Raw genomic sequence first — 17498 nt, forward strand, 5'->3', positions numbered from 1 at the left:
AAAAAAAAACCTTACGTGCTAAATCTTTTTACATGATTTCAAGACTAGAATGATACGAGTTAGCTTGGCCACACTCTACTGCAGCTTTACTAAGCATTATATATATATATATATATATATGTATATAACTCTCAAATCAGTGAAATGACAACTACATCAGAAGCTCAGAAGCTCTTATAAATAAATTTTATAAGAGAACAGTCATTTATGTGTAGGTAAATATATATTAATAAACATATTTGAAGCTTGTTCACTGTTCTATAGCCCTTATTAAAAACATGGATCTTCTATGGCTTCCGGTTATTATCACATCACCTGAGATATATAACCCTAAACCCTCAGGACCAATTAACTGATATACAGTAACTTAAAATACATCCCTTAACCACAGAAAGAATTGTTTCCATTACAAATCGTATCCCCCAATTCCAAGAAATGCTACAAAACAACAGACAAAACCAGCTTAGAAATTATTGACAAAGAACAAAAATTAAATAAATAAGTCATCCAGCAGTAACAATTACAGAAACGCCTTCTAAATGATCATTATGTGAACCACAAAGCTCTAACTTGAACTTTTCCTTTTTCCATGCCAATCTTAGTCATATCAAACAAAAAGTACAAGCAAGCAGAATAGTCAAGAGACCCTTGCAAATCAGTTGAAATATTTTACCTAAGTATTACACAAGTTAATGGTAGGTTTCACGTGAATATCTCCTTGAAGTCCATGAACATTGGCCACATAATTAACAGTAACGAATCCTAACTCCGCTCAACAGTCTCGACAAGCTCATCAGTGGCTGAAGTGGCGACATAGAAAATCAAATTAGCCTAATGTACAATTTACACACAGACAATTAATCATGCATTTATCAATATACTTGTTCACCTAGAGTAATTCCACCGATACAGTTTATTAGGAAACAATATTTGGACAATCGATATCATTGAAACTAAAGTAGTGAGCTTCCACATAGCATCAAGGATCATGACTTTTCTTACATAATTACATGCCCTTCTAACATCTAAGGTATATAATATATGTTTTAGTAAATAATAAACTTGCATTCTCGAAACAATTCAAATTAGGTACAGTAAGTTATAAAATATTTGCTACCAACTCAATTAAAATCATGGTGCTTTAACCAAATAGACTCAAAACGATGGAAGTCATCCTCTCCACAATTTTGATCATAAACACAGAAAATGAAGATATTTCACACCCATAAGCACTCAAAATTATCTTGTTACAGCAACATGCGCTGGGAGAGTCAACCCCTCTACGGAGACCGTCAAATACTCGGAAGGGATGGCTTGTAAAGGGGTATGACCCCGATATGCCAAAACCCTTTAAAACAAAATTATCTTGTTGCATGATGCAAACATCAGCAGTTGACTGCCTTTGTATATGCAACTATTCATTTATATACAACTGAAGGATTCATCTTGTTTGCTATGACAACTGTTCTTTTACAACCTTTGGTTCATCTGTAACTGATGTTGAAATCACTATCCCTTTCTTATTCTAGATAGTGATTGGACTCTTGTTTGTCTAGTCTTGTGCTTAATAATTGCTATAACTCCTCAGACCATAATTATCACTGACTCCCTCATGGTGTGTTCTTAAGGACCCAACTTTGTAACCAAAATCTTTAAACAAACATTGAACAGAGTCTGTTACCATGAAATCCAGCTAATATAAACATAAAGGCTGTCTTTATGGGTATCTCAAGTTGTGTCCTTTCATTCTAACATGACTAGCATAAACTCGTCATAGAATGACCCATTACCTCAACTACAAGACGCATACACTAACGATCTGTATTCTCTCCAGAATTTGAAACCTTGGACACAATATCAAAACAAAACAAGCAATATATAATGAATTACCTGAAAGCTTCCAAAGGCAAGGGCTGAAGGGCATCACCAAGAGGTTCAGTTCTCTGGTGTTACAGCTACCACTGAAAGAGCCCATACAAGTGACCCTTTGCCGAGTCTGGGCATACACAAGAATTGATGACGAATTGCAATAAGTTACGTTCGGGGAGGAGTAATTCTCAAATTTCTCAATTTGTTGCATAACAATAAATCTCAAATCAACTCTTGCTTGATTAAACTCAATCATCAAACTCTCATCTCCAACGCAATCGCGAATCAAATATGATTCTAATAATCAGAGAATCAAAACCGAGAGTAAAGCTAATTAAAGATTTACCGTGACCCAATCAAGTATGGAGAATTTGAATTGAGATTTGGATTACCTAGAAAATATGCCGCGTTTGGCTCTCTCCTTCGACTTGGTTCTTTTCAACTTCTGGTCTTCAAAAATGGCATCGTCATCTTCGTCTTCTTCCACCTCTTCTTTGCCTCCAAAATCCTCAATCGTATCAACCGAAATCGATGGGTCGAACCATGGGAACGGCCACCCTCTGTCCAAAAACGGTGGTCGAACTGCACCTCATCAATACGGACAATCACTCTGTGTTCGAAACCATTGTTCTTAACAACTGCCCATTACCTCAATATGAATGAGACCGTCGAATGCTTATGGATACCTGGTAAAACGATTCACAAATCGACATCTTTAATGATCGGAGGGTGAACAGAGCTTACGAAAGCACTAATTGAAAAACCTTCGACGGTGGTGGTGGCGCCTCTTCGACGATGAGGGGAGAGCGGCCTTGTTCCCCCGGTCAATGATCTAGATCTGTCAATCTGACTTTGGCTATTTCAAATCTAAGCTACGAGTTTCTTCTCAGAAAAAAAAAATCGGGGCTGTGACTCTTACCCTACACACCTCGGTCTGCTTCGTCGAGCCGCGCCGGAAAAATGACAGCTGTGAGTTTTTGCCGAACTGGCGCCCACGTGGAGATCCAGAGGTCGATTTCAGCAGCCAGCGCCAATCGCAGCTTGACACGTAATGGGACAAAAGAGCTGTGTAGCCGGTGCCGCGGTGCATTATAGACAACGCCCTACGTGCGTAGCTAATTAATTTGGGACGTGATGAACTGTAGGTTGGGTTTGGTGCGATTCTCCTCTTTTTCTCCTTGTTTCTTTCTTTCTATAACGATGAGTATTCAGATTTTCCTCAAATTCATTTTCGTCGAATTGTTTCATCTTTAGTTTTTTTTTAAATCAAATCGACAACTCTTTATTAAATATGAGAACTAAACATTATAGAAATTTGCTGCAATAGCATCCTGAAGAAAACTAGGAGCAGAACAATAAAATTCAGCTTGATCTAGAGAACAAGTATGGGTTGCCAATGTATGAGCCACAGAATTGCCCTTACAACGAACATGAAGCAACTTCCAAGTTGGGAGATTGCTTAGCATAGTCCAAACATCCTCATAGATACGCCCAAGAACAGACAAATTGGGAAAACAAGCAACACCCAATTGTCTACATACCTCTTGAGCGTCGGTTTCTAACAAAACCGGCGTAATACGCTCAGCAAGAAACTCCATCATCTATAGCTATTGGGTGTCCCTCCCTTGTACTCTATTCTCCTTAAGAAAATATCACCTCTTTATAACACAATAATGTTCTTCGTGCAATTGTACCTTTCTCGTAGCGAGGCTTTGGTTTAACCTCCTTACATTGTATTTACTTATTTTTGCATATTAATAACATATCGAGAAGTCAATTTTTCCGCACATAGACTTCCTAACCTTACTAATATTGGTGCCGAGACTAGTGTACGTATTTACGTAGTTGGAAACACTTCCTGATTCAAGTGTAAGTACGTATAATGTATGTAAGGGATATACTCTTTGAGGACCATGAAATTTCCCCATAAAATTTGGTGATGGACATTTATTGTATTTTCCGGTGTTGACCCCCAGCCAGGCCTCTGGTCTCAAACACACAGAGAACTGGGTGTTGCATATGTAATGTCTCTGTAATTCTGTACATGATGTATTGACAACCATTCACTGCATTTCTGTGGACACCTATCATGTTGTTGACTGGATATTTCCCCGTTCAATAAGACATACCGGACCCCAGTTTTTTGAGTTCAGCCTTCCATTTTGGGACTACCCACATTCCCGTTTCTCTTCGTCCTTCCTTTTTGTTCTCTTATGCTGTTTCATCTCAATTTTCTCAAGGATCCATGTGATCGTTGTTGTCTGTTTGAAATTACAACGTCTAAACTTGTCAAGTCACAAAGCAATATGATAAAATGGGGTAGGGGTCCTTTAAATGGGGTTTTGATGAGATTTGGTGCCATATAAAAACATAGGGTCTGAACTTCTACTACATCTATATACTCGATTATATACAATATATAAATCCGTTATGAAGGTGTAACAAGTCAATATTCGCTTAACAATTAGAATGACATATAGGAAAGTTAGACTAATGCTATAAATCGGTGAGTCTAGTTTTTTAGTTAATCAAAATTAGGTTGTTTGCTATTTAGTATTCACAAAAGATGGAGTTAAGTTTTAAGTTGAAGTTTTGAAGACATGAATAAGTATTGAATATAGGGTTAGGTTAGTAGATTGAGATTTAAGTTGGAAAATGGAGTACTATACAACACAAAAGTCACTTGGTTTCATTGACAGTTGATGTCAGTAGCTCAGTATTGCCAATAACCGATTTGAAGTGACCAAGTAATAGTACGTCCTACTAGAAATAGTCCATCATGAGTACCCTAGTTCAATGAACTTCCACTCTACTCAAGTTGCAAATGTTTGTGTGGGACAAACCATGTTGTGGGGGAATGCATTTCCATGGCCGTGTAGTATAGGAATTTTTTTTTTGGTCGCCGTGTAGTATAGGAATGCGATTGAAAAAAGTCTGTAATCAATCCTTGATTTTTCTTTTTTCAAGAATTGTTTTTGTTCATGGTGAAATAGGATTTAGAGACAAAACTCATTCGTTTGTTCACGAAGTTTCCCATTATAAAGAAAACTCATTTCCCTTTACCTTCAATCAAGAGCAATAATTCCTTCAAACTTGGTCATCATCACCCCCATTAAATTTGCGAGCCCAATTAGCTATGGTAGATTGATTTAACCTTTCAAGCAATCAGCATTCTTCATGATGAAGGAAATGGAGAGCAGGGTAATTCTCCCAATTGATAAAAGCATGGTTTGACATACAAAGACATGTGACCTCAAATGGAGAAAGGGGAGATGTTGCTTTAGCCATACAAATCCCTCTTGTAATGACTACGGAAGAAAGCTTAGAAGGTTTTGAGGTCTAAAGAGAAAGTGATTTGCAAAGAAAATGTTTGTTTTGGAGTTTAGGCTGGATTTGAGGCGCAAGTCAAGGCTTTGATGTGATGAGTGAAGTCCTTGTAGTTTTTAGTTATGGCAAAAGGAGAAAAAATCAAAGTCTTTGTCTGGGAAATTATTCTAGACAGTTTCCGAATGAATATATGTATCTGAGTGGTTGTTGGAATTGAATAAAGAAAATAATGTGTCTTAAGTGGTCCAGCTAACCATCACCGTTTTGTAATTGTTTTATATAAGACTAGTTACACTTGGGTCTTGATATCGAAGTCCCATTTTTATAGTGAAAGTTTCAGTTGTTTATCAAGACTTGATTATGATACATCTCGTTGTGTTTAGTGATGTGTGTTTATCTATTTAATATTACTGATAGATTCTCAATTGTTATAGTCTATTTACAATGCAACTTTCTGAGACATTTGAACAATATGATGCTTAATCCAGAAAAAGAGAAGAATGAAATGGTGCAATCTGAAAAAGGAAAAAGTTATTTTAGTATGAATCTGCATCATATAACTATTTTGTTAAGACACATTATGAGATTCATATTACATTTTATTATCTATGTTCTTTGGTTTCACTTGCATAATTACATATACGTGACATTTAAATGATATCATATTTTTCGTTGAAATTATTACACTCTTATTTTTGTCATTAAATAGTAGATACGGCATTTGTACACATTCTATATCTTTTGTGCGCGGGAAGTGCATATTGCCCGCCATATTGTACAAAATAATGAAAGTATTTGATTTGATTTTGAGATCATTTTCTTCACACTAATATCGTTTTCTTTTTTTCATGTTGCATGATGAAATACAAACTAAACCGACTTAAGGTTTATCTAAATCATTCTTCATGTGTCCTTTTTGTTTCTTATTCTTTGTTCGGCCAAATTATTCTTTCATTGAGAAATAGTAGCAACGACATAATACATTCCTTGCTATCTAGTCTTTAGACCTAATCAAATTTGAGCAAACTTGAGCGTGAATGACATACTTCCGAATATGATTGTAATTACTCATGTCATTGTTCAATCTATTCATTATTTAAAATTATGTGGTAATTGTAATTGTCTCGCGTAATATATGAATTTAGAATTATTTTTCTTCTTCTCATATATTGATGATAATGTACAAATAGTTTTCTGTCGTCAATGAGAAATTTTTGTTTGAGAAGATGCAAATCCCTTGTATTCTATCAAATGAAAAATCTTGGTAGACAAAAACACACATAATTAAGAAAGAGAAGAAATGCAGAGACAGGGAGACAAAAACAGAAGAAATGAAAATAATAAAAAATGAACTAAAACGAGTGAAAACTCCCAATATATAAAGCTCATAGAGTAATGGTTAGCTATGAAAAGAGTCAAAGGGGAGTTAGCAACCTTTCGAAAAAAGATAAAGGCAAAAACTAAAGAGAGAGAGAAGAGAGTGGGAATGGCAATGGAGGTATCAGAATCATCATCACATATCTCATGAACAACAACAAAACCCAAGTGCTCCACTACTTTCTTCTTCTTCTTCTTCTTCTTCTTCTTCAAAACCCAACAACACCTCTTTAGGGTTTCACTTCACTTTTGTCCTACCGGGTTTGTACGCTAACCCACATATACTCCATTTCTTTCTCTCGCTTGAACCCAAATTCTGATTTGCTTGGAATTCACTTCTGTAGTGTGAAGTTGCGATTTTTATGCCAAAGGTAGGATTTTTATTGCCACTGTCGCTTTCTCTCATTGTCTGATTTTGTTGGGTTTGCTTTGTTTCTTATTGGGTTTTTATTTTTAGAGTTTTGTTTTGTGGGTTTGATCGGATTGGTGGGAATTGATTAACCTGTAGCGTTATGTCATTGGGTTGTCTCTGTTGGATTGGTTGGATCGTCAAAGTTTGATTTTTTTTTTCCAGTTTCGGAATTGGTGTGGTATAGTTGTGTGTTTGATAGGAGGAAATGTGAGAAAGTAGTAAAGATTTGGGATGCTAGATTTGCTGTTTTCGAGTAATGGGGGGGGGGGGGGGTGTGGGGTTTTCTGCTAATTTGAGGGTTTGGTTTGGTTGGTTGTTGTTATGGCTGAAAAAGGTAAATGGATGAAGATTGGTCAGATTTGAGATTTTCCAGAACATTTGACTGGTGTCAAATTGTACCCTTTGCTTTTGAAAAACGAGAAATGGACAAAGGTGATGACTTTGTGGAGTTGTTTATCTGATAGTTGTAATGGGTTTTTGTGTTGAGTAGTTGTCGAGTGTTATTGACTGTGATTGAGTAGCACATTGACTGCTTCATGAGGAACTTCAGGCTTAGTGACCTGGTTTCCAGAGTTTCTGCTTTTCTTGGATAGAGGTGTTCTTGCTTCGTCTTGTGAATATTACTTGCATTGACTACAACGTACTGTGCAGTCAATTGTTTTCTGCATGATTTGGTTTATAATTGGATAGAAATGCTTATTGGGGATGCGATTTGTTAGCTAACTCATGTTTTGTTTGTTTGTCAATGCAGGAAATATGCATTGCTCAATGCGGTAATTGATGATGAACAGGCATAGAGACTCTTATCTGATGACTTCTGTTATCTTCATTATCGGGGAGATAAGATGTACATTTAAAAGACTGGGTTTCGTGTTTTGGAATTAGTTAAGGGAAATAAGGATGGATTTTGTAAGGTCCTTGCTGAAGAAATTCAAGTCCAAAGAGAAAGTGAAGTCTTCAAAGAGCAGTAATACAAGAGGCAATGGGAAAGAGGGGTCGAAAACACCAATAGCTACTGAAGAAGTACCTTCCAATGTAACCAAGCAGAAGGTTGCAGCTGCAAAGCAGTATATAGAGAATCATTACAAGAAGCAAATGAAAAGTTTGCAGGAGAGGAAAGAGCGGTATGAATTCACTACTTTTCTTTATAGTTCTGGTGTTAGACGGAGTTATCCTCTCAGATATCTTGCTGAAGTACTCTATGCTATTGTATATAGTGGTGGAGTATAACATTAATGTGATCAACTATTTTTTCTTAGTAACTTTTATCTGTACTATTACTCGGAGTGATGGTAGATGTTACTTTTTTATACAGACGTGATATACTAGAAAAGAAGTTGGCTGATGCTGAAGTCTCCGAGGAAGAGCAAAACAACTTGCTAAAGTACTTAGAGAAGAAGGAAACAGAGTATATGCGTATTCAGAGGCATAAGATGGGTGCTGATGATTTTGAGCCATTGACAATGATAGGAAAGGGTGCATTTGGTGAGGTATAGCCTTCTTTTAGTAAATGTAGTAGTGTATCACTGTTTTCCTGGTACTTGCACATACCAACGACCTAATCGGAATATTCATATTGTATTTAGTCTCTGAATGGGTATTGAGAAAGCAAAGGACATGGTTCAAGTGAGTTTCTTTATAAACCTAGATAATGTATTTCTCCATCATCCTTTTTTTTTGTGTTTAACTATAAATATTGTGGAGGGCAGTCTAGGTGAGTTCATAGCAAGTACATTTAGCAGTATACACACAATGATTATGATTTGGGATTTATATCATGCCCTTGGTTATATCTGATGTGCCTGAAAAATTACATTGCTGTGCGTGGTTTCAATTTTTTCTCTGTCTAATGAGCTCTAGTAGCATCTCTTAAATAAAACAAATAAACAATAAAACTGTCATCATTGCATATATAGTGCTTGGATTGCATTGAAATCGTAATTTGTTATAGACTAATAGCATGACTGTTTGAGCATACATAATGTCTTGATAAGTGCCTTGGTTTCGTGCATTGTGTACAACCTTGTAATGTATTACATTTTGTTCCTTTTTCTAACACTGTAAATAGATAAAGAATAGTAGAAAGAAAAAAAATCCTTTGTAATCAAGTCAACAAGATAATTATTTACCAAATTTTCTTTCTGTGGTGTAGGTTAGAATATGCAAGGAGAAAGTAACTGGTCAAGTGTATGCAATGAAGAAGCTTAAGAAGTCAGAAATGCTTCGGAGAGGACAGGTATACAACATTCACGCTTTCTCCTCCCATCTAATTTGATCTTCTTATAATCCTAACAAATTGTTCTCTAGGTCGAACATGTGAAAGCTGAGAGGAATCTACTTGCAGAGGTTGACAGTAATTGTATAGTCAAGCTCTATTGCTCCTTCCAGGATGATGAGTACTTATATCTCATCATGGAATATCTCCCTGGTGGAGATATGATGACTTTACTTATGCGCAAAGATACACTGACAGAAGACGAGGCCAGGTTTTATGTTGGGGAAACAGTCCTAGCTATTGAATCCATTCATAAACATAATTACATTCATAGGTAAGCCTTTATCAAAGTATGCAGATGGAAGACCTTTATATGCTTATTATATTTATCTTATGCCTTGTCTGTGCCAATTTTCTCAGAGACATTAAGCCTGACAACTTGCTGCTTGATAAACATGGTCACATGAAATTATCGGATTTTGGATTGTGTAAGCCATTGGACTGCAGTATTCTCCAAGAAAAGGATTTTTCTATTGGGAAAAACCTTAGTGGGGCGCTTCAAAGTGATGGACGGCCTGTAGCACCAAAACGTACGCAACAGGAACAACTGCAGCATTGGCAGAGAAATAGGAGGATGCTTGTAAGTTATAGTCTATCATTAGCATACTACCATCTTCAAAATGCTTTTCTTTGAGTCTGGACTGTGAAATCATTTGTTGGCCTACTCAACTAAGAATTTATTGTTAAGAAAGTACAAACTTATGTAGTTCAGAACAATTCCTATTTGAAGCTAGCTGGATCCTTTCCTGAAATCATCCATTTTGCTTGATTCTTTGAACATAACTTGTGCTTCTTCAGTAACCATATGGTTTAGCTTGCATACTACTTTCTGTATCGATTGTTTGCCTTTACAAACTTGACTATATAATATCAGATCAGTAGTTGTTAATCTTTGTTGCTTATGACTGGATGTATTTCAAATACCATTTTCTCATCTTCTCAATATTGAAAGAGTATTTAGTTATTTACTATTCTCATAAACCTATAGATATTGAGATCTTCTTTTGTTTTGGACTGAACCTAGAGATATATGAATTACACCATTTGTCACGTCACCGTTATTTAAAAAGTTCTCTAACCATTGTTGCAGGCTTATTCTACTGTTGGAACCCCAGACTATATCGCCCCAGAAGTTTTGCTGAAGAAAGGATATGGAATGGAATGTGATTGGTCAGTGTTAAATAATCTCCTTAACTTTTGAAATCTATTTTTCCTTGTGATACACACCAATGACACGCCAATGAGATATGTTTCATATTGTCACAGGTGGTCTCTTGGGGCTATCATGTATGAAATGCTTGTGGGATATCCACCCTTTTATTCAGATGAACCCATGTCAACTTGTAGGAAGGTAATTTTAAGAGTTGTCTTATTTTTAATTCTTATGCCCATATATACCATCACATGACTTTAGGAAACATTTGGCAGTGGATGACACTGGTAGGATGTTAGATTGTGTGATCGTGCTCTGATCTTTATATCAGATGTCGAGGTTGGTTTCTAATGATTGAAAATTGATGTTGATTCTCACTAAGTCTACAAGAATTAACAGAGTATCAAACAAACTTCTGACTTCATTGCATGGTGGTATAGTCATATATTATTTTCTCTTAGAAAACAATTCTTTGTTCGCTGGGATTCGCTCAGGATAAATTTAACATGTCAAACCATATCTATAATCTTGGGTTTAGTGCTGACTAGTTCTTTGAAGATTTGTCAGTTAATTCACACGGTGTTAATTATAATTTAGTGTTGGGCTTTTGAGTGATGAAGATGTTTTACCTGAAAAAGGTCCCATCTTTCAAATAATTTGATTGAAGCATTCTATCTTTCTGTAATTTTCCTCATTAGCATTAACAACTGAAATGGCCTCTTTGTGCAGATAGTTAATTGGAGAACTCATTTAAAATTTCCAGAAGAGGCGAAACTCTCTCCGGAAGCAAAGGACCTCATCAGTAAACTATTATGTAATGTAGATCAGAGGCTGGGAACTAAAGGGGCAGATGAAATTAAGGTGTTGTGTGGTGTGTTCTGTTATGTTCTAGATTCTCTAGTCTAATGTTAGAATTGGACTGGGAATTGGTGTTAACTAGTCGGCACTGTTATTTTCAGGCTCACGCCTGGTTCAAAGGCATTGAATGGGACAAACTATATCAGATAAAGGCTGCATTTATCCCTGAGGTCAATGATGAAATGGATACTCAGAACTTTGAGAAGTTTGAAGAGGTAATTTCAAGTTTGCGCACATGTACAGAGACAGAATTGTCCATTCTCAAGCATGTTTTTGTTAAATTTTTATATCTCATATGATTTTCTGGTAACAGGCTGACAACCAAATTGAAACTTCAACAAGAGCTGGCCCATGGAGAAAGGTTGGTCCATCATGTTTATTTTAAATTACCCATCTGTAAGGCTAGAGCTCTGCTCTGGTATAGTTATGTCCCTCTCTCATAGTACTTTTGCGGCATGAACATCTCGCCAACTAATCTTGTTTCTATTTTAACCTAATACGAATTTCATTAGAATGTTAGTTGGTTAGCTTAAATCGCTTTATCAAAACTGAAGCCTTCTTCAGCCTTACTGAAGATAACTTTTAATCCCATTTTCATAAATAAATGAAACATAAATCTATATATGAGAAAATTACCTGAATGTTTCTATAAAGTGAATAGTAGCACCCATTCTACACCAAGTATGTACCCGATTTCATAACCCCCGAGAATTTTTTATTGTGTGGCAATTAGATCATACCTTTGTCATATAAAGACGCCATCTTGGGTGTGGCTGTGCTGGCCAGTGTCATTTCTATATTTTCCTGGGTTTTAAAGAGGACAACTAGTTTTGCATGATCATTTGCTTTAAAAATAAGATAAAAGCTGTTTACTTTCTCTAATAAGTAAATGATCAGGTATGAAGATTCTAATTGTGGCTTTGACTAATTGCTAAATTTGTTATAGATGCTGTCGTCCAAGGATGTCAACTTTGTGGGTTACACATACAAGAACTTCGAAATTGTAAATGATACTCAAGTGCCTGGGATAGGTATTAATTTCCGTCCTTTATATTTGCCAACTCATGTACTCTCTGTTCAAATTTACTTAATTGTATGCTATAATGCAGCTGATTTGAAGAAGAAAAGCACAAAACCTAAGAGGCCGTCCATCAAGTCCCTTTTTGGTAAGATCTTATTAGCAATTGGTCGATTTTTTTGGCTGTGAAACAAAGGATTAGGGCTGAAAAAAAACTCTGGTTCTTTTTTTTTTGCTATGAGGGCTAAAAAAACTACCACAAAGAGTTAACCTGAGCGATTAAATAAAGAATAAAAAAATATTATCTTGTTCTTATCAATTCGGTTGATGTATGTCAGATGACGAGTCAGCTACAAATCAACCTGTTCAAGGCAGCTTCTTGAAACTCCTCCCTCCCCAACTAGAAGTTCCTGAGAAACACAGTGGATCCCAGTGAAGTGCGCACTGGAATTCACGTAACTCCAGTGTCAGTAGAGATCCCAACCAAAGACAACGATTTGGTGATTAATTTATGATTGTGCGAAAGATGGAGGGCAAAGGCCCCTAACATTTAGAACAAGTGGTTTGGCATTTTAGTTAGCTTTTGGGTCTGCTAAATTGTTTTTTTGTCACGTATTCTGCAAAGTAAATATGGGTTCTTTTTTTTTTGAAAATTGGTGTGTATTCTTTATTTCTTTCTTACATTGTCAGAAGATCAATGTACAATTGTCAAAATTTGTTCATGTATTGAACTTGTGTTGGTGGTAATCCTACCAATGCTTTATAAAGCAATTGTTTTGTCGTAGTCATCAGTGTGACCTCTCCTGTCATTCCAAATTTGACAGGTTGACAAATGCAAGTTTTGAAGACTGGTTTTGATGCATTCAGAGTTTCAGACTCATCAGCTACCAGTACTCAATCGTACAAGTGTATAACACTATAACCAGTTATATCAAATTACTTTGCTGCAAACCGGTTATATGGTAAGGGTGGGGAATGCAATGAAGAACATTTCCTCCTGAGTATCACTGAACAAAGTCCAGAAGAAAAATGTGACGTTCAACCGTGTGATTCTTCCTCCCGAATATCAGTGCACAACTTCCAGTTTACCATTGATTTAACGCATCCACATTTCTTTTTAGAAATTATCATATTCTTCACCTTCAAATCCTTGGAGCTTATTCTTCAAATTCGTCAGTCTCATCAAGTTCTTCACAAAGTGCAAGTTTTTTTTTTCCTTACCTTTTGCGATGTTTGAAAGCAAAAGGCTCATAAATATCAACATCTGCTTGAGGAATATCAATTGCCTGATGACATTTTACAACCAAACACTGCAAACTTCTCCTGAATAGCATCCTGCAAGCGATCTTCAGCTTCATCTTTTGTAAACTCCGTAACAGTGCCAATCATAGGACCCAAGAGATATATATAGATGTTTGGGACTTTGGGGTGATTAAAATACAATAATTTACATACACTGGCAGCTCATCTTGTTGGAACTTGGAACAAGAAGCTGATGATCAGTAATGGTCAGATAACAACGAACATGATTTTTAACACAACTGCAAGCAGTGGCGGAACTACATTGAGCTTTTAAGGGGTCCGGACCCCCCGAATAAAAATGTGCATTTAGAAAGTGAAAAAAACGAAATGATTTAGAAGGGAAGTACTGGGCAAACAACAAAACATGAATGGTGACTTGAATCTTATGCTATTTTTTATTTACTAATGATTTTATTCATGTTAATTCAACTTATATTTTTTTGCATATCGTAGCAGTAAACTGACTAAATTCTTAAGATTAAATCCGGACTCCCCTAACTCTAGATCCTAGTTCCGCCACTGACTACAAGCTTGGCAACAAGTGATGGGGAAACGGGTTGCTAGCGACACCATAATTAAACAAGGAAAAGCGCACTCATAAAATATGGCGTAGCTATTTAGCGCGTAGTTAGGTTTCATAATTACATATCTAGGTTTAAACATCTTGCAAAAAACTTGGAGATACGTAGACTCGGAAACTAAAATATAAAGCCAATTGGCAATGAAACATAATGAAAAGATAAAACCTAAGATTTCAGATCTTGGGTTACTGCATTAGCATCAACAAAAGAACTTGCAATTCTCCATGAGCACGCAATTCACTAAACAGTTTAGTGACAAGGTCGGTATCTGTAATCTCCGAAGCACATCCTCTTTACATCATGTAACAAATTTTGGAGTTTTGATAACCTCACCTCGCTGGCTGTCCTGTTACAACTTACAACTTAAGGGCATTTCCAAGACTAGTTATTTTAAAGAAATTCTGAAATTTAGCTAGTTTTTTTTATAACTTTAATCTCCAGCATAATAGCTAAAAGGTACTTAAGTTTAGCTTTATGTCACGCCCCGCCAACCTTCATATAATTTTCCTTGGACATTTCTGAAGCCAGCATGGCTCAAGGAAGGTATTAGAGATTACTTGAGTATTTTGGAAGCATCTGGAAGACTTTAGAACCATCTGGAATGTCATAGAATGTTATAGAAGACTTTGAAAGATCGTAGAAGCCTATAGAGAGTCATAGAAGGCTCTGGAAAATCTTAGAAGTCTCTAGAAGGTTTGAGAACCTTTGGACATCTCTGGAACTCTCTAGAATGTTGGAGAGGCTCAAGCACCTAGACCCCTCCGAAAGTCTCTAGAATACGTAAGGTATCACTTTGACTTGTATAGACTTGTGTAGAACTCTCTAGAAGCAACTACACTTGTACATAGTCCTAGAATTCTCTAGAACTATTAAGGTAGGATGGGGAAGCCTATAAATAGCAAGGCACCCCTCACATTTGATTAATCAAGTAAGCAAGTAATCAAGCTATTGAGCATACTTGTAAGTTTTCTTGTTCAATATAAGTTCTCTTTCGAGATATTCTCTTTGCCTTTCAATTGTTTTAGCAGAGCGTTTGTGAAATTAAGGCTGACTTAGCATAAGAGAGTTGCTAATGCCGCACGAGTTACATAACAAAAGAGTAAGCTCATGATAGTTGGTATCAGAGCCGAAGTTCGATCAAGAGTCTAGCTCGACACAAGGGCAAAGAATGGCAATCTTGTTGGTAGTGTTTCCGACATCACGCAAGAGAAGGGTCATGAAGAACTTGTCAACCCGATGGTTCCAAGGAAGGAACGACTCAAGGACATGTTAGCTACAAGAGACTCACGACTAACTCAAGTGGAAGAGAGCGTGAGTGGCATGGGAGCCCAGATGGAAGATTTAGAGGCGGAGGATGCCGCAATCCACACTGCGATCAAGGGCATGATGCTCAAGCTAGAGGAGTCCTTGCGGGGTGAGATAGACAAGGTTCGCAAGGAGTTCATGGGGGATCTCACCCGGATGCGTGGAGTGCAAGAAATGGAGCACAATAGCATGCTTGCACGCATGGAGGAGATGCAAGCAGATTTTGCGTGCATGGAGGCAATGCAGGCAGATCTTGCCCTATGCAAGCGCGCACTAGCCGCGGGGGCTAACACTAGTAGCAGCGTAAAAACCAAGTGGATCGAGGTGCCAAAACCAAAGAGCTTCGGAGGCATGCGCAACGCTCGAGAAGTATACAACTTCTTATGGGGGCTAGATCAATACTTTGGGGCTGTAGGCATCATGGAGGAGGATGCCAAGATAAAGACCGCGACTCTTTATCTAACCGATACCGCCATGTTATGGTGGAGGAGAAGGCGAGGAGATGTCGAAAGAGGTATGTGCACCATCTCTACCTTTGATGACTTTGTTAAAGAGCTCAAGAAACAATTTTATCCCGAGAATGCCAAGGACGAGGCAAGAGCTCGCTTGCGAAGGCTCAAGCACACCGGACTTATTCGTGATTATGTTAGAGAATTCACGAACTTGGTGCTTGAGATTCCCGACCTATCCGATAAGGATGCTCTCTTTAACTTCATGGATGGTCTCCAATCATGGGCTAAGACGGAGCTAAGGCGATGAGGAGTGCAAGACCTTGCTACCGCCATAGCCGTGGCCAAAGGCTTAGTTGATTTCTCAAGTCCAAGAGAGTTCACCAAGTCCAAGGAGAAGAAGAGCAACTATGCCAAAGATGGGGGAGATAAAGGCCAACGCAAGGAGGAGCTCCTCTGTGAGAGCTACTCAGCACGATTCAAGGATAAAGGCAAGCAAAGGGACATGCGGAGCTGGGACAAGCCTAATGACAACACAAGTGCTTGTTATGCGATAGTCCGCATTGGGCTAGGCATTGCCCACAAAGGAGAGCGCTAAGCGCACTCTTAGGAAGTCATCAAGGCGGGAGTGAAGCCGAGGGTGGCAATGGAGGTGCACACTTGGGGTCTATACATGTGCTTAATGCTATCCGCTCAACACCCAAGGTCCAAGCCAAAGGTTTGCTCTACACGGATATCACCATATGTGGGAAGCCAACAACGCGATGCTTGACATGGGAGCAACCCACAACTTCATTTCCGTTGAGGAAGCACGCAAGCTAGGACTCAAGGCAACAAATGGAGGAGGCTCCATTAAGGCGGTTAACTCACATGCCCGCCCAATACAAGGAGTAGTTCGAGGAGTCAAGACAAGCGTGGGAGCTTGGTATGGGAACCTAGACTTCTTGATAGTGCCAATGGATGACTACAAGGTAGTCTTGGGGTTGGAGTTCCATGATCAAGTCAAGGCATTCCCGGTGCCATTCACTAATAGCATATGCATCATGGACGACGACAAGTCTTGTGTAGTACCGGTAACTAGAGGTACAAAACAAGGCGTAAAGGTGTTGTCGACATTACAATTCATGGAAGACTCATCAAGGGGAGCTTCACATCTGGCACCAACAACATTTGTCACTTCTTTAAGGAAAGAAGTAGATCGAGTACTCGTTGATCGAGTCACCCGATGTCGAGGCATGCCGATGTACAAGGAATACCTCATTAAGTGGAGGGGCATGTCTGATACAGAAGCAAGCTGGGAATTCGAGGATACACTATGGAAATTTAAGGACAAGATCCAGCGTTACGAGAAAGAAGGCGCAATGAGGGCATCGCGTGCTTAGGTGGGGAGAGTGTCACGCCCCGCCAACCTTCATAGAATTTTCCTTGGGCATTTCTGAAGCCAGCATGGCTCAAGGAAGGTATTAGAGATCACTTGAGTATTTTGGAAGCATCTGGAAGACTTTAAAACCCTCCGGAATGTCATAGAAGGTTATATAAGACTTTGGAAGATCGTAGAAGCCTCTAGAGAGT

At 37.9% G+C, this 17498-nt stretch overlaps 1 protein-coding gene across 3 annotated transcripts; it reads left to right on the forward strand.

Annotated features, from left to right (window-relative positions):
• The first annotated feature begins 6668 nt into the window (after positions 1 to 6668).
• Positions 6669 to 13078, forward strand: LOC126792634 (uncharacterized). Of its 3 annotated transcripts, none has more exons than XM_050519069.1 (14): positions 6669 to 6944; positions 7737 to 8109; positions 8301 to 8475; positions 9138 to 9221; positions 9293 to 9534; positions 9621 to 9840; positions 10351 to 10430; positions 10527 to 10611; positions 11143 to 11274; positions 11373 to 11486; positions 11585 to 11632; positions 12218 to 12302; positions 12381 to 12437; positions 12628 to 13078. In XM_050519069.1, exons 2-14 carry the CDS (start codon positions 7886 to 7888, stop codon positions 12723 to 12725), a joined length of 1644 nt encoding a protein of 547 aa, XP_050375026.1. In that variant the 5' UTR covers positions 6669 to 6944; positions 7737 to 7885; the 3' UTR covers positions 12726 to 13078. The 3 variants fall into 3 exon arrangements, with proteins under 3 accessions (XP_050375026.1, XP_050375027.1, XP_050375028.1); XM_050519070.1 differs by having other exon boundaries at positions 6669 to 6834; XM_050519071.1 differs by lacking the exon at positions 6669 to 6944 and adding an exon at positions 7299 to 7417.
• The last annotated feature ends 4420 nt before the right edge of the window (positions 13079 to 17498 follow it).

This window comes from Argentina anserina, chromosome 4 (genome assembly GCF_933775445.1).
Source record: "Argentina anserina chromosome 4, drPotAnse1.1, whole genome shotgun sequence".
Taxonomy (NCBI): domain Eukaryota; kingdom Viridiplantae; phylum Streptophyta; class Magnoliopsida; order Rosales; family Rosaceae; genus Argentina; species Argentina anserina.